Source organism: Aspergillus ruber (assembly GCF_000600275.1).
Source record: "Aspergillus ruber CBS 135680 unplaced genomic scaffold scaffold00057, whole genome shotgun sequence".
NCBI lineage: Eukaryota > Fungi > Ascomycota > Eurotiomycetes > Eurotiales > Aspergillaceae > Aspergillus > Aspergillus ruber.
This window is the reverse complement of record NW_024467353.1, coordinates 26,645-51,164: the sequence shown is the minus strand read 5'-3', so window position 1 is coordinate 51,164 and position 24,520 is coordinate 26,645. Positions and strand designations below refer to the sequence as shown.

Sequence of the window (24,520 nt, the reverse complement as noted above, 5' to 3'; positions counted from 1 at the left end):
TGTCTTTAGGTGTCTATGGGCGACCTGTGGGCGACCTGGGCATGCCTATGGGCGGTCAGGATGGGCCTGACCATACGTGGGCATGCCCATGGGCGGGCCTTGGGCCAGGGGTCCGGCCCATGGGCGACCTATGTCAATGTCTAATGTCAATGTCTATTCAAGCATCCACAGTTTAATTTCTTCAACTGAATGTTATCCTTACCAAAATAGTTTAAAATATTGTTGCGACTGATGAATATTATAGTAAAAAGCTTATAAACAAGCACATTTCACATAATTGCATCATGGAATAGGTAAGAAGGTGGTGATGGTAAGTGTTTGGAACAAAACAAGCATAAAGAACAAAAATTAATTTAGATGAATCAGCGATCTATGCAAAAGAATCAGGCCAAATCAGGCCAAACAAAGTGTCTTTAGGTGTCTATGGGCGACCTATGTCAATGTCTACGCCAAATGCACCACTGACTCTTCACCTCGTACCGGCCTAGCTCGAGATGACCCACAAGATACTAACCAAGACACCACGTCCTGATGCGCAAAGCAAATGCAAAAAAGGCTATGGTTTCTCAATATCCATCACCATTGATTGTACTGCTCCTGTGGTTTCCTTATCTAACTTTGATCCCACATTTGTTTGTCCAATTATGAAGCGATGCTCCGAGTTCATTAAATCGCCAGATCTGATCCTTGTACTTGTTCGTTAGATACTAGAATCGACATCGTTAGTTAGAAGAGCTGACGTCGAAGGATAAGTATCCTGATACACAGATGATCCAGTACTTTGCACTTTTACTAATCAGATCTGGGTGTGACTGTCGGCATTGATCATCAAAGAGGGTGACTCCCACTCACATATTTTCGCTGTTTGCGTTGAGCATAAGCGAGCCTGTTCAACGAGAACTCGAACCAGATAATGACCAAAAACGACCGTCAAGCCTTCGAAGTTTCGGAAATTGTTATCATTGTGACGATTATTTCAATGGTTCTATGACATAAGTCTTGTATAGATGATGTCAAATTGACAACTACATATCTTCATTCTCGATTCCATTTCTACAACCACAGAGCATTCTACTCTGGCGCTTCAACTGCTCCGAAGGCAAAATGTCGCTCTTGCCACAGTGCAAGTTAATTCCCCGAGTGCTTTCATACCAGAAAAGATTCATTCAGCATACTACCCGGACCAAGACTGCTTCACAAACCCCAACCGAAACCCAGAAGCATGGATTCGATGCGACCCTAAAGATTCCCGAGTTTGGAAGGAAGTACGCCTCACACAAGCCGGTGCGGAGCAATCAGGTGTTTGCGTATTTCATGGTCGGGACGCTGGGGTTGATCTCGGCAGCGGGGGCCAAGGCCACTTTGCATGGTATCTATTCCAGCCCACATCTTTCCGAGATGACACTAATTGAGTAGATTTTCTGGTCAACATGTCCGCCTCGGCGGATGTATTGGCCCAGGCAAAAGTCGAAATTGGACTTGGAGCGATTCCCGAGGGGAAAAATGTACGTGTCTCAGGATGCAATTGGTAACGGCATGAGCTAATGAGACTAGGTGATTATCAAATGGCGTGGAAAGCCTGTTTTCATTCGTCACCGGACACAAGATGAAATTGACGAAGCTCGCAAGATAGACTGGAAGGACCTCCGTGATCCCCAACCGGACGAAGACCGCGTACAAAAGCCGGAATGGTTGGTCATGCTTGGTAGGTCGAACAGTCGATTCCAAACAGTGGACCAGGTTGACAAAACTTAGGCGTGTGTACACATCTTGGGTGTGTTCCAATTGGTGAGGCAGGTGACTACGGAGGCTGGTTCTGTCCGTGCCATGGATCCCATTATGACATCTCAGGACGGGCAAGGAGAGGCCCTGCGCCATTGAATCTGGAGGTCCCCCAGTATAACTTTGCAACAGAGGATAGTCTTGTCATTGGTTAGGTGGGGCCGGAAGAGGATCCATCATAGAATATTCATCAACGGTAATTTCGAATTGCTTCTATTTTTATAGCAACAAGGAATGAAATGGGTACAAGTAAAATCGAACACATCGGTAGCGTGGTACGATACAGCAGAAGAATCGAGCAATACGGATAATAGCAGGGACTAAATGGAAACGCCGATACGTGCTGAGGCAGCCACAATGTCTTTTCAGTCGTGAACGAAACTCAGATTCGGCATCATTACCAGGCCCGACGTCACGGTCCCCAACGCCGTTGGGCATTGACCTTGAAAACCGGTAAGTAACAGGATTCGCCAAAGTGCTTTAATATATACAGGGCGACAAATTAATCAGATACATTTTGTGGAGGAACGCCCCCTCGGGTAAAATTGATTTGGTCTTTAATCGATAACCAACACCTTTAAGTATGTCCTCACGACCACTTAGCAACGTAACGTCTTTGGCTTGATCAAGGAACAATTGACCAACCCGGAAGTTAACGTCGACGCTCGTGAGAATCAATTCTGTGACCGATTGACGATCAGCTACAATGTCCGATCGAGTGCTTAATGGTGGGGAATCTCATATTTCTTTCATTTTCTCCGGATCGTAGCTTCACCCATAAGATACACCATCAATGGCACAGAAAAGAAAACCTACCAACAGGGGGCATCTCTACCAACAAAGGAATTGCTTCTACATATTCCAGTTTGATAACCTGGGTGTCCAATTTTATTTAGAATTCTCCAATCGATGACTCGACGATCAAAGCAAAGAGACGAACGTCGGGATAGTGATGTATCTAATGTCGCCGCTGGCATATGACAAGGTTATTTAGAAAAAGGGTTGTGCAGGACGGCCTCGAGCTTTTTGTTACATTATGTAAGTTGTAAGGAGGCCTTTATACGTATTTTCGAGGGCTCTGCGCTAGCCCTAAAGCACAACTTTTATTCCTGATATCGCATTATTACTCTATGGCTGCTCAAAGTGCCCTCATGACTTGAGACACCCTAGCACCTCCGCTTCCTCATACTGAAGGAAAGGAGCGATGCGGTACTATAGATGCAACAGTTTTCATTGGAAAGACTCAGATACTCATCATTGAAGCAAAAGGGAAAGTAAAGTAAAGCGGGAAAGAGGAGCAAGAAACATTGTGGTCGACCAATCCATTTATTATGTTTAACGATAGACAATACAAAAATCAAAGACACAAAATTATATCCAGCTAGACGTGGAAACAGAGACAAAATTAGGAAATTGAGTTAAGAGAGCGCACCTCCTTTGCTCGCCATACCCAGCAAGCCTTCCGGAACTGATTTTGGAAGTCAACTTCAATCCGTTTTGACCCATCAAGAAGCACACATTTAGTTGTGAGCGGGCTTGGGCTTGGGGGCACCCTTGGGTTCCTCCGGGGGAGGGACATCGCCACGCTTGTGCTGGTCGTGGTCGTCCTTGGGGGGAAGATCCTTGGGATCCTTCAGAGGAGGGATGTCACCGCGCTTGTGGTGGTCGTCCTTGGGAAGGTTCTTGGGGTCTTTCGGGGGAGGAGGGATTTCACCGCGCTTGTGCTTGTCGTCCTTGGGAGAGCTCTTGGGGTCCTTGGGGGGGGGAGGAATGTCACCACGCTTGTGGTGGTCATCCTCAGGTGGGTTCTTGGGGTCCTTCGGAGGAGGAGGAATGTCACCACGCTTGTGGTGGTCATGGTCGTCCTTGGGAGGAGGGGGGAACTGAGGGACATCGCCACGCTTGTCATGTGGCAAGGCAACTTCGGCGGGAGCCTGCTGCCCGTTGTGCTGAAGGTCGGCTGGGCCTTGAAAGTGTTAGTATATAAATCTGCAAATTACCAACTCTGCAGAGCATAAACGTACGAGGGGCCGGAGGAGCAGCGGACACAAATCCGGCGACCATCAAAGTGGAAAGAACGACAGACACCTTCATGTTGGCGGGTTGGGGATTATTGTTGTTAAAAAAGGGAATTCGAAGTGACTGTTAGAGTTGGAGAGAGAATCTTTGTGAAAAGAGTGTTGGAGACTGAATTGTTGGTGATGAGAAAGAAGCAATGAAGACGGGCAGCCCTCTTTATAGTTTCCTGACTGCCCATATCCCATCCATCATGACTCCTTTATGGTATCATTACACTCCTCATGACAAGCCATTTGTCGTAAGGTGTCTACAGCCGTCGTCAGCCATTCTCCTAGCGATACTAGGTGCAGCTGACGTGGAGCACGTGCGAGCAAATTGCTAGAGTAGTCCATTGGACTGAATTGACGCAATTTTGGCCTGTACTGAGAGCATCTAACATCCGAGAGTTGCGGCATTATGAGACCGGTGGATCTGAATCTGGACGGATGATTCATCGGTATTATTCCATTGGGACATCTATCAACTCCTATTCTTGGGGCAGACGTCTGTTTAGTGCTCGCGCCGTAGCATCCACTATTGGACTTGGCCCATGTCTAGGTTGATGTTCGGTCCATCTGAAAGGAGCTAAGCCACGTCCTCAAGATGAGCCGATTCTTGCGGAGGATTGAACTATTTCGACAAAGGCAGCATTTCACATCGTGCTCGATCAGTACGATATCCCCCATGCTCATGCCGAGATTCCATGCAGAGACGCGTAGTACACATCACAGAGCATTCAAGTCACCTGTTCAATGTTATGAGACCTCGACTTTCCAACCTCTTTAGTGCTTCCATTACGATCAGCCTCTTCCAGAATGCAAGACTAGTGCCATAGCTTAATGCTGGCTCGGCAGTTTTCACTCCACAGGCTCCACTGGCTGCGTCGCCCTACGCCCCGTAAAACGTCTGGATCCGCATATTAATTGGGCCTTATTTTGGCCTAAATTTAACCAGCCAGAGAATGGACACGCGGCAACCGCCGATCGTTCCGTCCTGAGCCAGTCTTTTTGCAATGCCGATAACAAATCAGAAACTACCGTTGACAGCGTTTCAATCAGGCACCAGCAGTCATTGGCTATAAGTCACGCTAGTTGGTTTCGTCACCGGAAGCTTAGCATGTTGGCACGCTGATTATTTGCTGACGAATCGGAAGGTGACCATGATTCTCTCTCCGAATCTCCGGGTTGGAGCTCGGGATATTGTTGAGTCCGTTGTGCTTATACATTTCGGGGGAAACTTCGAAAAGGGGAAAGAAAGGGGGAGTATCATTGCTACGGTGTGATCAATCCATTCTCGCTGCCTGGGACTTTTCGGTACGCGTACAGAGTACAAGTACTGTAGGCAAGTCACTATGATCGTCACACAGCTGTCCTCGCTGTTGCTATGATTCGATGCTCGAACTCCCTTCCTTATACAGTACATAGAGGCGAGCGTTTATTCGGAAATCTAGCGTAGTATTAGTTCTTCATTGAACGTTTGTTGCAGTCTCATGAAAATCCAGACCGCAACCGACTACGACGACTAGTTTATTCAAACTGACCAACTTTCCGACTTATATTCACATCTGTTATCCCCGAGAAAGTGGTCTCCAATGGATGGCTATCCCCCGAGTGTAGCCAAAGCCGGAACGGGAAATGACTCGAGCATAAACGCCCTCATGGCCCGCTACTGTAGCCTACCACCAGCGGGATTGTGACGAGGCTCAGAAGGACGGGAGGAAAGTCTCATATTGGTGGCTGGTATTCGATCAGGAGAATAAGGAGCAGGATCTTTACATCTTTGGGTTCTTGGTTGACAATATTGACTGGTTTGTCTTTTGCGGCGTTCCCCTTCGACCTCACTTGTAGTTTGGAATCGGTCCACTACAGCTTTTAACAGCAGCAATAAATTGAAAGTGGCCGAAAGCATTTACGGCAACTAAACGAGCACATTCGCAGCTACTTCGATTGGGTATGAGACCATAAGTGCGAATGCGAATGTTGCCTGTCTTGTGGAATCTCTGCTCCCTGACACGGTAGCAGGATTTTCTTTTTTTTATAGTGGTCTTGTATCTAGTAGATGTGTACAGTCGCATGTGTCTCGCTATTGCCATTCTTCCCATGCCGAATCTCGGATTTTCCAGACGTCCTATCGCTGTCCGAGTCATAGTTAGCTGGAAAAGACCTCCATCAGCGTATGCAATAACAAAATACTCGCATCAATGCCTTAGAATGATCACCGAGTTGACATGCTGTCTGGAGCTCTCTCGACAGGGTGCGGTTTGGGATACTCAACGGAAGCAAAATACAGAGCATCTTGCACCCCATCGCAGCTGGACACTCAGGAACATTCTGTGTAGGATCGAAAGCAGAAAGGTGGGCATCTCAATCGTACACGACTCTGATGGCTTTGTCCGTTCAAAGTTGACATGTTCCATGTCGAATTAAGACGTCGTAGGGGCTATGTAATGAGCAACGAGTGTCTGCAGGCCTTCACCAACATGGTATCAAGGAGCTGAACTTCTTTCAACGGTCGCACATTATGGTTTTGTTTCGATACCAATGCAGTGACATTTACATGGCTATTCGATCATGTCCACTTCAGATATATATTTGGGCCGCAATAACGATGGATGTGCATAACGAGATACAGAATCCACGAAAAAAAGAAAGCGCAAGGCAAGCCAAATAGGATCGCTACGTGATATATATATCTATCATATTAATGTGAAGAGTATGTCGAAAAACAAGAAAGAAACTATACAAGTATTGGCCACTTTCCAAGTCGGGCAGTTGCCTGAATCTATGTAATTGCATAACACTCGATACGGTAACGGTCGAGGATATTCACATATCAACATAACATTATTATTTACCACCATGCACAGAGAACAAGGCCAGAGGCCAAAAGAAAATCATGTTGCGACTTGTTGCCTTGGAGTTGGCGCAGAAGCAAAAATGTCTTCTTCGGGCGTCTTGTTCAAAGTAAGTGTCGGAATGGTATTGGCGTGGGTCGGACCAGGGCCGCTGCCAGCAGCTTGTGCAGATTCGTCGTTAACTAGAGCATTCTGGACAGGCTTGCTCTGTGTGACGACTTCGTCTTTGAAAATAGATTTGTGCGCCAGGTTCATAAACTCATCGACTCGAATCGCAGCAGGGATGAGGTCATCAAATTTGAGCGAATGGCACCAATCATAGTATGACTTGGATGATCTTGAGTGCTCAAACTCTTTGTTTCTGCCCGGAACAAGAATGTTCAGGAGAAATTTGGCATTGCCGTATCGGTTCTCCGTTTCCAAGCAGGCTTGCAGATAAGCATGAGCAACATCTCTCCAAGGAAGCAAGCCGCCTTCCGCCTGGGAGCGGAAGCACGAGGGGTTGGCCTCGGCCGATGTGGCAATCATCGCTCCGTCTACATTGTATTCTTTCATCAATGCGAGGCCCTCGTCACGCGAGGTAACGTCTCCATTCATAACGCATGCAACGCCGGCCTCATGGCAAACATCGGCAATCATCGGCAATTGATCACGAATTGCTCGTTCACGGGGCCGCATTGGAGTCGTACGGCAATGGACTGTCAGTCCTGTAATTCCTGTCCTGACTAGTCGCGAAACTAGCTCCTTAGTTTCTTCGGGTGATTTTAGAATGCGGATTTTGACTGAAATCCCAATTTGAAACGGATCACCAACTTCCCTAACTAGCGCCTCAAGAATAGAGACTAATCTATCAGGTGTCCGCAACAGAGCGGCACCCATGCCGCCACATGTGCTGAACGGTTTTGGACATCCTGAGTTGACATCAATACCTGCCACATCCCCCGCTACAGACTTGGCTGCTGCCACAGCAAGCTCAGGGGAAGCAGTGCCAATCTGGAAAATCAATTTTCCTTTTTCACGGACCGGGTCGATGCGATAGATGACGGATTCTTTAGTAGATTTGGTGGTGCGCCCACCGTTCGAAGGAAAACGGGTAAACTCAATGTTTCCGTTGCGAGGATTCACACGGCGCGACGCACCGATGAGCGCCTGGTCGATCGTCTCCGGGCCCCATACAAGATCCGCACCATATTTGAGAGCGAGGAGACGAGACGGCAATTCTCCAGAACGAACCATCGGGGCCAGAACGATTTTGCCACGGTAGTCTACCCCGTTGGCGGGGATGGGAACTCGAGCGGGAGAAGTCATGGCAGTCAGTGCAGAGCGAAGAAATTTGAACATATCATTCTGTGATTTGCCCGAAGAGGCGAGACAGAACACCACTGTGTACGCCGACTTTTTCTGACTGCTTCGGAGGTGCGGCCTACTGCTGTGGCGGTGGCATGTGGCTGTGCAATGTGGCTGCACGTTCGACATTATTATCTATAGAAGCCCAAGTATATGTTTGGTTGGTTGTATTGGATTATCGCTGGGGTGGATGCATATATACACGTCTAAGCATGGTTGGACATGTTAAAAACACCGGAGCGACTGATGTTCGCTCCACGCCCAAGAATCCGGGCAATCTCCTCTTTCTTGAGTCCCGGAGCCCCATCGTGAAACTGTACGAACAAGATAGCTTCCCCAGATGTTTCCACAGGGCTACCACCCGATACTGTATGCCCATTTTGCTCAAGTTCACCCCGCAGTCTTTTGACCGCTGCAGCAAACTGCCCCAATGATCCTTCCTCCGGAGTTCGCAGCCATAAAATTGTTGTCAATTGGTTCGCAGATTGCGGATCGGCCAAAGTCACGTCCAGAAAAGATGACGATGGTGGAAGGTGCTTGATCTCAAGGAAGTCATTGCGTTCTGTATCACACATCGAAAGAAGGGCGTCGACCATTTTCGAATACGGCTCCGATTTGGCCATGAATGCCTCGTGGTCGAGGAGGTCGTTCCAATCTGAAAAGTACGTTAGAGAGTCTGATCGCTCCATGACAGAGGCACTGTCCCTTCATACCGATCAACCAGACCAATAATTCCTCCTCGATCATTGACCGGCCTTCCTGCAGTAGCCTAAACCCAGGCTGACTGGTCAAGATCTTGATGCCGGTGGTGTATTTGTCATGATTCTCTGGGGTTGAAAGATCAATTCCAGGCTTCAGGCACAGAACTGTAACTTCACAGATTTCCGTCATCATAGCGAACCGGCAAAGAGCAAGATATGCGTAGTCTGACACGGCGTTGTGTATTATTCCTGCTGGGCGGATATGTCGCCCGGATTCTCCGAAATTCTCCGCATTTTTCTCTGTGCCTACTTTCTGATCGCAAAACAGTGCTTGACGCGACTTCTCCCTGATGCGCGGATATGTATTCGCACAGCCGGAGGCTATGGGCTGAGTTTGTCGATTCTGAAACCAAGAAACGCAGTCGACCTACTTTGTAGATACTTGTTTGATAAGGTACTGGTGCGTGACTAGCACAGCTGATGCTCCGGCTTTTCCTCAATGCCCCCCGCGCTCATATAGCCATATCGCAAGTAGACAGTCGTTTGGAACAAGGCTAGGTAATCCATGGTTTGTAGGGATAGCGATTATCAAGCACTGATGGTGCCGAGTACTTTGCTATCCACATCCGCATCACCCGTTCAACGCTCGGCAAATGTCCACGAAGGTCCCTGTGACTTATGATATAAATTTGTTCTCTCCCACGTCCAGACCTAGCTGCTCTATTTACTTGACAAGCCGATAAATCTGTCCGTTCATTTCTCGCGAGAGCTTTCTTGATCAGGGAATTGTTTATCTACCTCCGCCATGATTGCGCCGCTTCTCCTCCTAACCCCTTGCTCCCTTTTATAAGAAGCCTTCGGCAGGATGAGGGTATATCCAGCTGCGCGAAGATGTAAATGTCTATGGGTGTTCTAATTCTATCATCACAGTCAATGTTCAGCTTTCAGAGATCATGTACTACGGACGGGCTTGCTAACCGGACACAGAAAGTGGAGATGTCGTTTTACATGCATTTATGCAGCGTCGATGCTTTGCATAGCGGAATACTCCGTCGTGTCTCAACTATCAGCACATCGCGACAGAAAACCAAGAGTCCTGCAAAGCATATTGTCCGGATTTATGGCATTCTATAAACTAATCAAATTTGAAGCATTGTCAAAGTATAATAGGCCGACTTTTGCTGCCGAATAGCATGCTATTACCTCGGATAGCCTCTGCATGCGGGGGGAAGCATTATCGACAAAACATGGCGAAGATCCCTAACTATACGCTGCAGTCCGTGAGACTGACTATCGGGATTTTTTTGTATGTGTTGTGCTGGTCAAGCCCGAGTCCAGCAGCCGACAGAACTCCCGAAAAGCAGATAAGCTTCCTTCTACGAACCAATCACCGTCCCGGCCACTCAATCGGACGACTGGATCTGCCCGTAATGGTGTTTAAACCTCCCCGCAGAGCCAGATCCCGGGCACCGATGGGCCCTTTTTCCTTCTTGTGTTTGCCATTCCCCACGGGGGCAGCGGGGTAAAAACGGGGGAAGGATATAGGAGTTGGGTGCTGAAGAGACGAATATAAAAGCCAATACTCGAACCACGGAATTCGTTTCTATCATCCATTCATCTACTTTCTCATTTATTCATTCATCATGACTCAGTCCACCGAAGCACTGGTTGTCCACTCTCTCGGGGCGGACCCCGAATTCACCTCTGTCACGCTGGACAATTTGCAGCCAGGAGAGGCCCTCGTGGAGGTTCATGCCACGGGTATCTGCCACACGGACATTGCCTGTATGGAAGGAAAGCTCCCAGCACAGTTCCCTAATGTGCTTGGACACGAAGGTAGGCGCCAACACTCATACTATTTTTGGGAAACAATGGTTAAGTGAAATGTGTAGGCGGCGGTGTGGTTCTCGAAGTCGGTTCGGCCGTGAAAGATGTCAAGAAGGGAGACAAGGTCCTCCTCAGTTACAATTTCTGCGGAGACTGCCCACACTGCGCAGACGGTCATCCGGCATACTGTGAGAGTATGATCCCGTTGAACTTTGGTGGTAAACGTCTGGACGGAACGCAGACGGTCTCTCTGACCAAGGACCCCTCGACTCCGCTGTTCGCGAACTTCTTCGGTCAAAGTACATTTTCCCGCGTCGCCCTCGTTAGTGGATCGTCTCTCGTCCGCGTTCCCGACTCGACACCGTTGGAACTTTTTGCTCCCCTCGGATGCGGTCTGCAAACCGGCGCTGGTTCCATCTTCAAATCCCTCAACGTCAAACCCGGAAGCAAAGTGGCCGTATTTGGCGCTGGATGCGTCGGGCTGAGTGCAGTCATGGCAGCCAAGATCCGCGGCGCTGCTATTATCATTGCAGTGGACATCCAACAGGACCGTCTGGAACTGGCTCGTGAGCTTGGCGCAACGCACCTCCTTAACGGAAAGGACGAGAATCTCCTGCAGAAGATTCAGGAACTGTGTAAGCCGGGCAAGGGCGTGGATTATGCGTTGGACTGCTCGGGTGTGCTCAGTGTGATCGAGACGATGATTCAATCGCTGGGGATGCGAGGACGAGCAACAAGTGCCGGTGCTCCTGCGCCAGGGCAAAAAGTAGCGGTGGATGTATTTTCACATCTTGTCACAGGGCGAGAGTATGTCGGTTGTCATCAGGGAGGAAGTGTTGCGGCCGAGGTATGAAATTTCTTGTGCACATATGCTTCCAATACCATTGACTAACGAGAAATCCAGATGGTCCCGTTCCTCATCGAACAACACAATCAAGGGAAATACCCGCTTGAGAGGTTGATCCGGTATTACAACGTGAAGGACGCACAGCAGGCATTCCAAGACATGAAGGCTGGAAAGGTCCTGAAGCCTGTACTAGTTTGGACCGAATCTGGTTTACAGAATTAGGATGCCAAGAGCGTAATATATACTCATACTTTTTTTTTTTTTTTTTTTTTTTTTTTTTTTTTTTTTTTTTTTTTTTTTTGGTAATTCATAAAAATCCATGAGCATTTTTAATGATATCGAAAGACAATAATATCCCTCTTATGTCATGTTATAGGATGCCACAAATTCTCCCTTACATATCCAAAAAATCTCAAGACACTATCGCACTATCGTATAGAACTATCCGAGCCAACTACGTATAGAATGAATGACTGGCATCAGGATGGAACTGGCAAGTGAGGGTCCTGAAAGTCTCACCGTTCTAATATTCGAGTAATCATCGTGTCTTGTAGCTTTTCATTCTATGGGAATCAATAGAATAAAGCTAAAAGTTGAGATGAAAGCAAGGCCTGCAACCACAGCTCTAAAAAATTTTTGATTTAAAATCGAACTATAATGAGTAAATCTATAGTCGATTCCAACACTATGGAGGGAAAACGGACCATGTGCCAAGAAACTCACTGTCTACTGCACTGAATAAACATCTCGGAGTAACACGAGTTACTATTTCGTCCTTATCCTAATCAGGAGAACGTTTTCTACCTAGACACTGTAATGGTAGGCCGTAAACCCCAACGTGCTGTCGGGGAGAAGCCACTGCATCCGGATCAGCGAGACCACGTCGAAGAATGATGTCGAAACTATGATGATCGACAATGAGCTCCGGAATCGTCCTTGGATCAAGCTAGTGCGCACTGAGACTTACAGAATAATATAGTCCATGGTTTGGCCATCCGTCCATTGCCGGTGCAAATACAGAAGACAACCCGACAAAATTTGATTGAAATGGAGGGAGGTTATTCAAAATTTTGAAAAAGAGTGTTTTGACGGTATGACCATTGTTTCTACAGAGAAAACATGTCAGCATTGAGACCAGATATACTCAGGAAGGTGGCTGGCTGACTATGACGGCCATATAACAATTGACCGGAGAAACGGAAACATGCTATGCTAAATGATGAGGAGATTACAGAGCTCAGTTCTGCTGTAACCATGGATCTTGACTAGTCCAAGCTGATGCAAAAGTACCATTGTCTGAATGGCTCGGTATGTATGTTGGTATGCTTCTACTTTCAGCCAGCCCCAATTTCATTAACCCGGCTGGAGCATAGTCTTCAACGTCATGGATACCAGCTAGCCAACGAGCAGAATCCCCTCAGTCCGGTTTCAGGAATCAGCTCGCTGACGAGGATCTGATACAGTACGTTCCAATTGCTTTGCGATCCGAATGCAACATAGGAATATGGTTATTTGTACCAAGTGGCCAACAGTTACCGCTTAAAATCCATATAAGATCTTGCTTTTGGGTGAGAAAAAAGACCATAAGTTGCACTGGCTATCCTGAGATTCTGAAAATTGTGTTCGATATTCGACATGAAATGTTCTTGCCTGTACAACATCGCCCTGCTTGCCTCCACGGCGCTCTCCCAACATGCCCAGGTCCCGTTTGACTCCGGGAAGACCAAGCAATCCTCCGATCAGCCAAAGCCCATAACCCCCGGAGTCATCAGAGATCCCTATTTGGTGGCTAACACGACATATGACTATGTGATTGCCGGAGGTGGCCTCACCGGTCTGACTGTCGCCGCTAAACTGCTAGAGAATCCAAGCACGAACTTCACCGTCTTGGTCATCGAAAATGGCTTCTATGGATCCGAGTACGGCCCAATCATCGATGATCTAAACACCTACGGTCAAATCTTCGGTAGCAGCGTGGACCATGCCTATGAGACGAGTCCGCAAAAGGTCAACAACCGCGTGGAAGTCATCCGATCTGGTAACGGCCTGGGAGGATCGACTCTCATCAACGGAGGAACATGGACCCGTCCGCACAAGGTCCAAGTTGACTCGTGGAGTAAGGTCTTTGGAAACACGAAGTGGACATGGGATGAGCTCGATCAGTACATGAAAGAGATTGAGAAGCCCCGCGACCCTACCAGGGACGAGACCGTTACATCTGGTGCTTGGCATACTTATAATCCCAAATGTCACAACGAACACAATAGTACCGGTCGAGTATCGGTCGGTGCTCGTGACCGAGATCGAAATTGGTCCCAGGTCATCCCGGCTCTCATGCGCACCGTCAACCACACCTATCCCGATGCACCAACCCAACAAGATCTCTGTTGCGGCAATCCCCGAGGTGTCTCGATGTTTATGAATACCTTGACTGCCAAACAGGTTCGAACAGATGCGGCCAGATCGTGGCTGGGTCCGGTTCTGGAAAACAAAACGACGAGGAATCGCATCACTGTCTTAACTGGACAAATTGCCGGGAAGGTGAACCTCGAGAAGAAGAAGGACCCGAAGGGTCTGTACAAAGCTACGGGCGTGGAATATGGTGTCCATAACAAGGAGGACTGGCGATGGAACGTGACGGCTAAACAGGAAGTGCTTCTTGCTGCCGGTTCATCCATCTCTCCGTTGATCCTCCAATATTCCGGAATCGGGCCTAAGCAAGTGCTCGAACAGGCCAATGTAACACAGAAACTCGATCTCCCCGTGGGCTTGAATCTCCAAGACCAAACTACCACCAACGTTCGATCCGAAGTGACTGCCCAGGGAAATGGTCAGGGGCAAGCGGCCTTCTTCGCTACCTTTGCTGAAGTCTTTGGACCCGATGCAAAGGAATACGAAGGTCTCTTGAACAACGACGATAACCTGAATAAATGGGCGGAACAAACCGTCGCTGGTGGTGGTTTCCACAACAAAACACTACTCCTTAAGCAGTATCAGAACTACCAGGAGTGGCTTCTTAAGGACAATGTCACCTACGCCGAACTCTTCTTAGATACTGACAACCGCATAAACTTTGACCTCTGGGATCTTATCCCCTTCACTCGTGGATACGTGAAAATTCTCGACAAAGACCCGTACCTCCGCAGCTTCGAGTATAACCCCCGATATTTCGAGAATGAACTGGATGTTGCTGGCCAGGCCGCCGCTTCGAGACTAGCGCGCACGTTGTCTCGAACACACGAGATGGCCAAGTACACTGGGAACGAGCTTATCCCAGGTCATCTCCTGCCGATGGATGCTACACTGAACGATTGGAAGCATTACGTCAAACAGAACTACCGTGCCAACTACCACGGTGTTGGTACGTGTTCGATGATGTCGAGGGAGCAAGGTGGTGTGGTCAATCAGAAGGCACAGGTGTACGATGTTGATGGGCTCCGTGTTGTCGACGGCTCGATTCCCCCAACGCAAGTTTCTTCGCATGTTATGACGGTGTTCTACGGAATGGCTGCCAAGATTGCACAGGCAATTATCGATGACTACGAAGGCTAGAGCAAGATCCAATATCTCCTCTCCTGACAGAATGTTGGCGCCATTCTTGTATCTATCATCAGTCAATGTGTGTAGTTGTAGGCCATTGTGTTCGCAGGGCCAATAATTGGCACAGTTTTATGTGAGTTTTATGAATATGATGTTGAGATATTCTAAATGAGACCAAATCTTCCTAAATTTGTAGTCTGCAGCAATGATACGTACTGATACAACATACTATGCTCACCCCAGCGCTGGTATACAACAGGCGGACTTTAGTGAGGTCTGCTATCATGAGAGTCCCTGAGTCCAGTACACCTTGCTCATTTCGCTTAGCCTGACGAGGTCACATCGGTGCAGATGGCCCCCAGTCAGATTGAATGTTTTTATCAAGATACATGAGGTCCTGAGAGTTTTTCGTCAGCCCCAATTCCATTTGATTTGTTTTTTCAGTGGTATCTTAAGCCCCACCGGAGCCGGCGTATGCTCGTTGGTAATTGATAAGATTCAGTGGCTTCCTCAAGGCCATTTGCCAGGGTATGAAGAATGGGAAGTCCTTCGCGGAATCTTTTAACTATCGACATGATGACCAAGAAGAGTGTGTTTGTCAACTACGATTCTCGGAAGAATGTCTTAGGCACTATTTGGAGGGGAACAGAGGAAATCCTTGGTCGAGAAGACTATCTATCGTATGGCCTGTTTCATAAACAATGTGGTGGCCATCGATCTCACTACTAAAGGAAATCATGGCGAAAGAAGTTCAAAGAGAAAGAAAATAATGCAGAGTGCATAACACATGTATGTGCTCGGCCATAGTCAAAGGATGCTGGCTGCATAGCTGTAGCCCCCCGATACTATCATATTTCTATCATAACTGCCGTAGACCTGGTTGGGCATCGATAATGCACTGGTCGTAGAGGCAGGAGCCAGGTTCTAATTAGTCAGTCGGGCAGCCAATTACATCGAAGCAATCCAGGCCATATACTGAAGTCAACAGAATTGACCGGACTATTCCGTGTCACACCCTAAAGCCAGGGTGGTCAAGTAGTGGGTGACTTTTCTTGGTCAAAAGAGCATTTACAGGCGTAATAGCAGCCCTGCCAAACTAGGCAAAGCTTCTAGAACGTTGAACCGCGGGCCCTCTCCGCGGCCGGGGGCGACCGAGTCTGTTAAGATTCTTACAGCGGAACCGCTAATGCTGCACACATGGCTCCTTGGACACAGTGATTCGCCGGAGGTTTCTGAAATCAGCATATTAGGGCTAAGGGCTTGGGGTTGGCGGGGGAAAAGTTTTGAAGCCGAAGTCAAGACCCGGTTTAAAAGTTGCATTTGCTCCCCGCCCCCGCGAGGAGGTTCCATTGGGGTCGTTTTGTTTATTGTCCTTTTTGTTTTGGCTGTTCGGTGTGGACAATGATGCGCGTGCTCCCCGACGACGTTTTGCTGTTAATCGGGGATTTCCTGAAAGGTCATCAGGACCGCTACAACCTGGTGTTTGTCTGCCGTCGCTTCCATAACTTGTTCTTGCAACTGGCTTATCGGGCAGCATCATTGAAATCCTGCCAGCACCTTCAATCTTTTATCTGCTCCAACCTACAACGTCCCGAGCTGGCTCGGGCCGTACGCGTTCTGCATTTTGACTGCTGGCAGGACAAGCCGGCTACAGGCCATGTAGATATTGCTGATGAGAAACGCCCGCTATTGACTAACTGGGTCCGGACCATCAGTCAATCAGACGAAGAGCGCGCTCAATGGGAGCAGGATCTCCAGCACGGCGTGTCGGAGGCATGGATTGCGCTGCTGCTGCCGCTCATCAGCAACCTCCGCCGCCTTCGTCTAATATATCCCAAGAACAACGCCTATCTCGACCGCACTTTGTACCGCGCCGTCAACGGGGAACGTCCGACCTTCCGATCGCTACAAGAAGTGTCGTTGAGTCATCTGGAGGACGACGCTGATGACACCAAAGGCAACTTTCTGCCGTCACAGATTCTGTCCTTTTTCCAACTGCCGCTAATGCGCACCCTCTCCGCTGATGTGGTGTTGGAATCCGATTCAGCTCTGGAAGCCCGGGGGTTACCTCCGAGCAGCCCGCTCACCGACTCGCCCTCGTCCATTTCGGAGATAACGCTGAACGCCAGCAACGGCTCGAAGGGCATGGAGGGCCTAATCGCCTCCTGCTCGTCGCTCAAGACATTCAAATACCAACACTCGGATTCCCACCTCCACGCCGAGGGTTACCAACCGTCCGCCTTCTACCACTCCCTAGCCGGCAGCAAGAACACGCTGGAGACGCTCTGGCTCGACACCTGCGGCCACCACCTGCCCTTCACCATCGCGGGCGCCAACGAGACTCACGACGAATGGTTCGGGTCCCTGGCCGATTTTGTCGCGTTGAAAGACATGCGAATTCGCCTCCCGAACCTCCTCGATGTTCGCTACCAGTTCGAACCATCGACTTCGCTCTCGGATATCCTTCCCCGCTCGCTCGAATCGCTCTATATCGAAGGCTGCAAGGAGAACACACTGCTGATGCTGTTAAATCAGGTGCGGATGGTGCTTGGCCAGCGCACCTCGCGCTTCCCGGCACTCCGGCGAGTAGATATTGAGGGTTTCTTCCACGACGGGGAAGACTACGAAGGCTCGGGATATGATGGTAGTAGCAGCACGACTGAGAAGTTCATCAAGCCGCGGGTCTACGAATTGGCGAAGCCAGTACGAAATAGCTGTGCTGAGGTTGGAATCGACCTGTTTCTTCGGGATAGAGTGTGTCTGGAGACCATGAAAGGATCTCCTGTTTAATGTTTCATGACCAGCTGATAGATTTCTCTGCTTTCTCTTATAGAATACCCTTAACGTTAGATTTCTTCACGGCGCCACATTCTTTTTATTTGCACAATGTTACGAAGCCCATACATCAATTTGCATACCAATTTCTACATCTCATGATCACTCCTAGTCCTGGCATCGGAGATGCTACGGTCGGAACGACTGCACTAACGGCGATAAGTTCATAACTTTGACGTCAATTGCGTTGTCTAACGTCCGTTCTGCTTCCAGCCCTGGTTCTTTTCTATATCCACGGAAGGAGGATCAAGGAATGGAGCCGATTCAATCCTACGTAGGCTGCATATATGTGCATTTCATGTATGCCGTATATGCACAGCACTGTGTTTATAATTTCGCAGCCTCAAAATCCCATTCTGTAGTACACAGCAGGAACGTATCGCGGAGAGCCTAGTCAATTAGCATAGAGACAATATATTCAACAAGGCGAACTCACCGATAATCGATGCTTCTCATTGATGGCCTGATAATCCTCACCGGCAAGCATATCACAGAAATGTCGAATAGATGGATAATGCACGATGGAGATCTCATTCCACCACTCCTGCTCCGGCCGACTGCAATCGCCCCGGGAGTCAAGACCATCGTTCGTGGGCCTAATCACATTCCCAACCAGTTTGGCATTCCCTCCCCGCTTTCCAGCAACAGGAATAAACGCCTGGCCGTATTGGTAATAACTCTTCTTTCCATCTGGATAATGAAAGTGCAACAAATTCAGCATGGTCACCGGCTTATCGCCATACTCCCGCGTCAACTTCTCCATAAACGCGAGCAACTCGGGCGACACCTCGAGATTCTGCGACGTTGATCGAGACTGCGACTGCGCCTTTTCCAGCGATCCAGTCAATGGAATCGAGGACGTCTCGTGCTTCAGCTTCTTGTCGCGCTCGGCATATGTCATCAGGAGCTTGGACGGGATCCCGACCAGAATTTTGTACTCGTCGCGGACAGCGGATTGCAGGTCGGTTGGGAGGACGGGCTTATCACCCGGGATCCGGAGGACGGTTAACAGATCCCATGGGTGCGAGGTGAGAGCGTTTTGGTCGATACGCGACGGGTGGATCACAATGTGCTGAGGGCACGAGGAAACGACGACTTCGATTCGGTGCTCGCGTAGACGCTGGAGGAAGGATTGCGGAGGTATATTGAGAGAGAAAAGGTGTAGCGTTAAGGCTGGCATGTTGTGCTATAGACGTTTGTACTTTCGATTGTGTTCTGCTAGAGCAAACTGGACATTGCCGAGGTTATATCGGGGTATGTGACGCCATATATAATGCAAAGAATACAATGTTCATCCCATTAGCATATGTTTCTTTCAAAGCTTAGAGAGGCAATCCTATAGTCGACTCTATAAATTTAGTGCTCCTTCAAAATGTACAGTGAGTTATGTACGTACATATATCATTTTGGTGTACGCGAGTAGTTGGATGGATTGGGTGCCTATCGGCCAAGGCTAGCTATATGTCGAACTACCGGGCAGGAATCGAGGGCGGTCAAACACGTGATCCGGTGGGTACTGATAAGGAATAACATCGGACCGATTAGGCAAGTTCCACCGGCCTGATTATAGGCCAACGTATACGCACCTTTTAGATAGACAAGCACTCAACCAGCCATGTGTGGGTATACGCGTTAATAGGCAATGCACTTCTCTCGTTAAAATTGGACCTCTCTGTATACGACCTCGTTAGTCGCAGATAATCGACTCCTCCGGACCTCCGACCCCCGATCCCCATTTCAGGTACTAACTAACAAGCCAGCCACCTTCCCAGTCGGGAATCCGTAAACTTCTCTCTATCTCACATCTCGGCCCTATTCCTGGACCCTGTACAACGGAAGATGCAGGCTTTTATCGTGAGGCCTATACGTGAACGAATAATGGCGAATCGATCTCTACAATCCAATGCAAGTCGTGATTCAAGTCGCGCGCGCTAAATCAAGCGCGTCAATTGGCCGCCGGACGTTCTGTTTATAGCATCCCCACGATGGTCCCGGATTTAATAGGAATACTTAGTTTTTGACATTCCAATGGGATCTGAACTGATAATTTCAGTTCGTTGTCATATTTGCCAATGTCAGTCAATCGGACAATTTCGAAAGATTCCACCATCACCATCAGCCCGGACAGCTTACCCCCGAAGCAGGGTAGCATCAACGGTGCTCGCCGGCTGATTGCATGGGCTGCATTTGTTGCAATAGTCCCCCTTCTCGTGGTGGTCGGGATTATTGTCTATATTCTAGTCCATTATCATGTCCCCCGCAAAGCCGATGCAGAGCCAACCCTACGACTTTTCAGTGACCAGGATGATCCCAGCGTCTTTCTGGTAGATATCGATTCCGCCCGGTTTGTCACCATTTCCAGCGTTGCGAGCACTGTTGTGGCATTGTTGCCAGGGTTCATTATGATACTGTGCTCGTTTCGCCTGGCCAAGATGTTGTCAGACACGATGCAGGAAGATCGAATCGCTCAATTGCCTACGCCATACCAATTTGGACTTTTGATTGAAGTCATGAACTCTCAACTTGTCTCGCTGTGGGATCTTATTTGCTACAGCCGTTGGAAAAAGATTGCCTTGAGTCCTGTGTTGCGGATGGCGGTTGGCTCGCTGGTTGTGTCCTTGTTTCTAAGGTAGAACTCACGCTCATTGCAAAAGTAAAAATAAAGGCTAACAGAACAGTTATGCAATCTGGGTGGCTGACACTTGGCTCCATATCGTCACCGAAGCCACTGTCATATCCCAAGTGACACCCATGGACGCTCCAAACCACTCGCTAGGCTTTGATTTCTTTTCCGAATGTGCGGGCGTCCATGACGATACCAAGCAATTGCCTGACATTTGCGTGCGTCTTATTTACGCTGTAGTAGATAGATCAGCGCAGCCATATTTGGTCGTCAACAACTTGTCCGACACTTACCAAGTCAGGCAAGAGGCTTTAAATGACGAAACCTTTTCGTACCTTGCCCCTGCCTCGTCCCCGGCAAACATCGACTACCAGGCCCATACTCTTGCTGCTAGCAGTCATTGTGAGCCCTATACTCAGCAGTGTAATGTCCACACTTTGAATGATACCACAAGCATATTCAATTGCTCGGACAACTTTCACGGAACCATGACCCAAGGAGACGCCTTGAAAGGAACAGCCTGCAGCTCGGAAGGGTGCATGAAGCTGTTTACAGATGCGGATCTCAACCACACAGCCAACATGAACACGGCCACACCGTTCTATGCCGGAGTGATAGGGAATTTTCACCCGACCCAGGTTACTCTGGATAGCACTCTCACCAATGACTCGCAGGTCATTGTCAATAAAAACCATTGGGTGTTCATGTTGCGCTGCGCCGTGCGCGTCCAGGATTTGACGTACTCGTTTGTCAATGGCTCGATGACGACAGCCGAGCTGTCGCCCGCTAACGATGATGTCCGCGCCATGTCAAGCCGATTTCCGCGTCTCGACACCGTTCTGATAGAGCTAGGAAATATGCTGCAGGTAGCCACAGCAGTGAGTAATACGTCACAGGAGATTGCAGATTACTACTCGACATCGCTGGAGGCTTTGACGCTCGCCTCGACCGCGAACTTTTTCAAGCCATCGCACTGTCTGAAAGAGCAACTTCGGGAGACCGTGCTGGTTACGCGGGTTCCCAAGGCTCCTTTATTTTTACTCGGATCATTATGTCTGCTATTTGTCGCACTTAGCATAACACTGACAGGCACAGTGATATGGGAACGCCCAACACGATACCGTGATATCCAGGCACGTTTAAGTATCTTCGGACTTGCAGCCAGTCGGTTCGAAGCTGGCGCTGGTCGACGAGTGTCTGATATGGAAGATTTATTTGGAGAGAAGCGAGTTGGCAGCAGCCGTGTGGGTATCACGATGACCCCGGATGGAGGATGGGATTATTTTTCGGAGGTATAGCTATAAATTCAAAACAATATATTACGATTCACCATTCCAATGCACACTAGACTCAGCCAAATATACGTAGAAGACGACTCGAGTGCACCCCACCTTCGGAGAATCGTCATGATAGTCGCAATAACCGTCTTCGAAGCAAAATAACGAGGAAAACATGATCAATGGTTTGGACAGTATTATCAACACTTTTTATCGTCTCTTTACTTTCTAGAACACAGGAGTACAGCCCTGTCATCCCACGGTCTGGCCGCCGGGGCGAGTATGCGAGGGAATTGTGCCATGCTAATGCTGGGATTTTTTTTTTTTTTTTTTTTTTTTTCTCGGCTTTTTTTGAAGGACAAACGTTTTCTAGGTCGTTTCGTTGGGCAGAGATGCAACCTTGGAGAGCACATCTTTATGGGTTTCGACTTGTTGTTTTTATATAGCAACAGCATCAATGCCCCTGAATATTCTAAGTCAATAGTAGTCTTAGTATACACGTATTGCCGTTTCTTCTTGGTTTTTTTTCAGCTTAGATACGTTTATATTGGGTTTCTGAGAATCTATGATCGTTAGATACCAGCACCGATGGGCCGCAGAAAACCGGGTACAACGCCTATGCCAGAGCCATAGACTCGCCCTGGGACTAGCTCGCCAGGTTCAAGTGGCGGCAGTGCAGTCAGTAGCTCTATATAGAGCAGATATCTGGTGGCAGGGCCAGAAGGATCGGCTAACAGGCATACAGCTGATGATCAATCGACCGGCCCGTGCTATCACCGGCATGTTGAAAACCATTTGCATGGCAAGAACCAGGGGGAGCTTGGAAGACCCAAAGGATCTGTAACTGCACTAGCTTGCAGCTTGAAGAATCAGGCACACATAGATAAAGTGGTCGGCAAGCGAGTGGGCCACCTAACCACTTTTTCGCATCCCATTCTATATATCTATTTTCTATCAACCACTATGCCTCCAAATCGCGTCAGATCGAGACAGGATTCTATTCAGCAAGAAGGCCGCCTCTTGATTGCCATACGGGCTTTAAAAAGAAAAGAAATTAGCACTATTCGCCAAGCCACAGACCAATTCCAGGTCCCCTGTAATACGCTCACGCGTCGACTATGCGGTAATACAAATCTCGCTAAATCTCGTGCAAATGGCCATAAATTGGCACATATCAAAGAGAAACTACTTCGGCAGCGGATACTATTGCTAGATATACGTGGAGCAGCCCCTACATAAGCTCATGTATGAGAAATGGCGAATATTCTACTCACGAAGCGTGGTTCTACCCCCATTCAAACTGTCAGCAAGAAATGGGTATACAACTTCATCCAACACCATCCAGAGCTTAGATCTCGCTTTTCACGACAATACAACTACCAGAAGGCATAGCAAGAGAATCCAAAGATTATTCAAAAATGGTTTAACACTTTACAAGCCACAATCCAGCAATACAGTATCCTATTGGATGATATCTATAAATTTGACGAGACTGGCTTCACAATGGGCCTTTGTGAGAACTAAAAAGTGATTACCTGATCAGAATAATACGACCGGAGACCAGTTTTACAGCCAGGAAACCGCGAATGGGTGACCGTGATTGAGTCAGTTAATGCTTCAGGGTGGGCGCTTCCACTGACACTCATTTTCAAGGGAAAGCAATATAATCAAGCATGGTTTAAAGACCTTTTGCCTGACTGGTGCTTTGAGATCAGTGCAAATGGGTGGACATCTGATGATATAGACCTTTGCTGGCTTCAAAAGCAATTTATCCTGTCGACAAATAGTTGTACACGTGGAAAATATCAACTCTTAGTCCTTGACAGACATGGAAGCCATCTTACACCACAATTTGATCAACTCTGCGCAGATCACAATATTATACCAATCTGTATGCCAGCGCATTCCTTGCATCTTTGACAGCCTCTTGGTATCGGGTGCTTTGCGGTTTTAAAGCGCTCATACAGTAGCTTAGTCGGCCCGAAAATGCGGCTCGGGATCAACTACATCAATAAGCTTGACTCCCTTGCAGCATATCCACAAGCTCGTATCAATGCATTCAAAACAGACACAATCAAGAATAGCTCTCAGGCAGCAGGATTAGTACCATTCAATCCTCAACCAGTGCTATCAAAGCTTAGTATTCAACTTCAGACGCCTACGCCACCCGCAAGCCGTGATAGTGAATCAAGCACTTTTTACCCACATACACCCGCAAATGTTGATGAGCTTCTAAAGCAAGCATCATCAATCAAAACATTCCTTAAGCAACACTCAAACAGTCCACCCTCACCCTCACAGGCCGCTTAAACCAGCTTATCAAAGGCTGTCAAATTGCAATGCAGAATGGTATACTTCTCGACGAAGAAAATAAGCAACTACACACCACAAATGCTACACAAAGGCAGAAGCGCGCTCGTGTGAATAGATAGATAGCCCAGAATAATGGTTTATCTGTACAAGAAATGTTAGAGCTTGAGGAAGCTCATAATCAGTTCTTTCAACCAAGAAGAGGACTAAGAGAGGCGCCAGCGCAGGCTACGCAACCACCGGTTACGCGGCGCCTACCTAAATGTGGTAATTGTAGCGAGATAGGTTATAAGAAGAATGCCTGTCCAAGAAGAGATTAAAGAATAAAGGCGTTGTGGTTGATATATATCCATAGAAGTGTAGAAAAGGTGGTTAGGCGGCTCACTCGCTTACATGGCCCACTCACTTGCCGACCACGTTATGTTGGTTAACAAAACGTCGACAGTTCTAGACAAGGGCTCGCTATTGGCACACCATCGAGAAGCTCAGGTACAAATAGACTACGGCGCTCATAGATAG

General features: G+C 48.2%; 10 protein-coding genes across 10 annotated transcripts; 6 read left to right on the top strand and 4 right to left on the bottom strand.

Moving 5' to 3' along the window:
* Positions 1–1,221: 1,221 nt before the first annotated feature.
* Positions 1,222–1,937, top strand: EURHEDRAFT_433470 (ubiquinol-cytochrome c r; the record flags this gene model as incomplete). The annotated part of the gene is made up of 4 exons (XM_040783430.1): positions 1,222–1,369; positions 1,414–1,505; positions 1,555–1,705; positions 1,756–1,937. Coding segments are annotated over 4 exons (573 nt in total), but the record flags the coding sequence as incomplete, so codon positions are not given.
* Positions 1,938–3,157: 1,220 nt separating this feature from the next.
* EURHEDRAFT_417708 (uncharacterized protein) lies at positions 3,158–3,965 on the bottom strand. The gene is made up of 2 exons (XM_040783263.1): positions 3,807–3,965; positions 3,158–3,748 (listed from the first exon to the last, which is right to left on the bottom strand). The coding sequence occupies exons 1-2, from the start codon at positions 3,874–3,876 to the stop codon at positions 3,303–3,305; spliced, it is 516 nt and encodes a 171-aa protein (XP_040633877.1). The 5' UTR covers positions 3,877–3,965; the 3' UTR covers positions 3,158–3,302.
* Positions 3,966–6,412: 2,447 nt separating this feature from the next.
* EURHEDRAFT_417707 (tRNA-dihydrouridine synthase family protein) lies at positions 6,413–8,071 on the bottom strand. The gene has a single exon (XM_040783262.1). It carries the CDS (start codon positions 8,000–8,002, stop codon positions 6,734–6,736), a length of 1,269 nt encoding a protein of 422 aa, XP_040633876.1. The 5' UTR covers positions 8,003–8,071; the 3' UTR covers positions 6,413–6,733.
* Positions 8,072–8,157: 86 nt separating this feature from the next.
* EURHEDRAFT_527216 (uncharacterized protein) lies at positions 8,158–9,296 on the bottom strand. The gene is made up of 2 exons (XM_040787015.1): positions 8,755–9,296; positions 8,158–8,696 (listed from the first exon to the last, which is right to left on the bottom strand). The coding sequence occupies exons 1-2, from the start codon at positions 8,933–8,935 to the stop codon at positions 8,248–8,250; spliced, it is 630 nt and encodes a 209-aa protein (XP_040633875.1). The 5' UTR covers positions 8,936–9,296; the 3' UTR covers positions 8,158–8,247.
* An 864-nt stretch (positions 9,297–10,160) lies between these two features.
* Positions 10,161–11,802, top strand: EURHEDRAFT_317071 (NAD(P)-dependent alcohol dehydrogenase). Its single transcript, XM_040778320.1, has 3 exons — positions 10,161–10,578; positions 10,635–11,416; positions 11,474–11,802. Exons 1-3 carry the CDS (start codon positions 10,386–10,388, stop codon positions 11,636–11,638), a joined length of 1,140 nt encoding a protein of 379 aa, XP_040633874.1. The 5' UTR covers positions 10,161–10,385; the 3' UTR covers positions 11,639–11,802.
* Positions 11,803–13,051: 1,249 nt separating this feature from the next.
* On the top strand, positions 13,052–14,968 carry EURHEDRAFT_467804 (GMC family oxidoreductase; the record flags this gene model as incomplete). The annotated part of the gene is made up of 1 exon (XM_040785209.1): positions 13,052–14,968. The coding sequence occupies one exon, from the start codon at positions 13,052–13,054 to the stop codon at positions 14,966–14,968; it is 1,917 nt and encodes a 638-aa protein (XP_040633873.1).
* Positions 14,969–16,360: 1,392 nt separating this feature from the next.
* On the top strand, positions 16,361–17,746 carry EURHEDRAFT_511159 (uncharacterized protein; the record flags this gene model as incomplete). The annotated part of the gene is made up of 1 exon (XM_040785966.1): positions 16,361–17,746. One exon carries the CDS (start codon positions 16,361–16,363, stop codon positions 17,744–17,746), a length of 1,386 nt encoding a protein of 461 aa, XP_040633872.1.
* A 186-nt stretch (positions 17,747–17,932) lies between these two features.
* Positions 17,933–19,424, bottom strand: EURHEDRAFT_316949 (uncharacterized protein). The gene is made up of 4 exons (XM_040778318.1): positions 19,378–19,424; positions 19,188–19,307; positions 18,228–19,139; positions 17,933–18,181 (listed from the first exon to the last, which is right to left on the bottom strand). Exons 3-4 carry the CDS (start codon positions 18,969–18,971, stop codon positions 18,119–18,121), a joined length of 807 nt encoding a protein of 268 aa, XP_040633871.1. The 5' UTR covers positions 18,972–19,139; positions 19,188–19,307; positions 19,378–19,424; the 3' UTR covers positions 17,933–18,118.
* On the top strand, positions 19,416–21,757 carry EURHEDRAFT_417701 (uncharacterized protein). The gene is made up of 2 exons (XM_040783261.1): positions 19,416–20,420; positions 20,470–21,757. The coding sequence occupies exons 1-2, from the start codon at positions 19,864–19,866 to the stop codon at positions 21,710–21,712; spliced, it is 1,800 nt and encodes a 599-aa protein (XP_040633870.1). The 5' UTR covers positions 19,416–19,863; the 3' UTR covers positions 21,713–21,757.
* EURHEDRAFT_317005 (uncharacterized protein) lies at positions 21,754–22,234 on the top strand. Its single transcript, XM_040778319.1, has one exon. It carries the CDS (start codon positions 21,874–21,876, stop codon positions 22,135–22,137), a length of 264 nt encoding a protein of 87 aa, XP_040633869.1. The 5' UTR covers positions 21,754–21,873; the 3' UTR covers positions 22,138–22,234.
* The last annotated feature ends 2,286 nt before the right edge of the window (positions 22,235–24,520 follow it).

Excerpts from the sequence above, each read along its gene's own strand:
- EURHEDRAFT_417708 (XM_040783263.1), bottom strand. The coding sequence starts at position 3,876 with ATGAAGGTGTCTGTCGTTCTTTCCACTTTGATGGTCGCCGGATTTGTG. Across the intron at positions 3,749-3,806 it reads CGCTGCTCCTCCGGCCCCTC|GCCCAGCCGACCTTCAGCAC; the intron begins GTACGTTTATGC and ends AACACTTTCAAG.
- EURHEDRAFT_417707 (XM_040783262.1), bottom strand. The coding sequence starts at position 8,002 with ATGACTTCTCCCGCTCGAGTTCCCATCCCCGCCAACGGGGTAGACTAC.
- EURHEDRAFT_527216 (XM_040787015.1), bottom strand. The coding sequence starts at position 8,935 with ATGATGACGGAAATCTGTGAAGTTACAGTTCTGTGCCTGAAGCCTGGA. Across the intron at positions 8,697-8,754 it reads ATTATTGGTCTGGTTGATCG|ATTGGAACGACCTCCTCGAC; the intron begins GTATGAAGGGAC and ends CGTACTTTTCAG.
- EURHEDRAFT_317071 (XM_040778320.1), top strand. The coding sequence starts at position 10,386 with ATGACTCAGTCCACCGAAGCACTGGTTGTCCACTCTCTCGGGGCGGAC. Across the intron at positions 10,579-10,634 it reads TAATGTGCTTGGACACGAAG|GCGGCGGTGTGGTTCTCGAA; the intron begins GTAGGCGCCAAC and ends TGAAATGTGTAG. Across the intron at positions 11,417-11,473 it reads GAGGAAGTGTTGCGGCCGAG|ATGGTCCCGTTCCTCATCGA; the intron begins GTATGAAATTTC and ends CGAGAAATCCAG.
- EURHEDRAFT_316949 (XM_040778318.1), bottom strand. The coding sequence starts at position 18,971 with ATGCCAGCCTTAACGCTACACCTTTTCTCTCTCAATATACCTCCGCAA. Across the intron at positions 18,182-18,227 it reads ATGAGAAGCATCGATTATCG|GCTCTCCGCGATACGTTCCT; the intron begins GTGAGTTCGCCT and ends CTAATTGACTAG.
- EURHEDRAFT_417701 (XM_040783261.1), top strand. The coding sequence starts at position 19,864 with ATGTCAGTCAATCGGACAATTTCGAAAGATTCCACCATCACCATCAGC. Across the intron at positions 20,421-20,469 it reads GTTGTGTCCTTGTTTCTAAG|TTATGCAATCTGGGTGGCTG; the intron begins GTAGAACTCACG and ends CTAACAGAACAG.
- EURHEDRAFT_317005 (XM_040778319.1), top strand. The coding sequence starts at position 21,874 with ATGGTTTGGACAGTATTATCAACACTTTTTATCGTCTCTTTACTTTCT.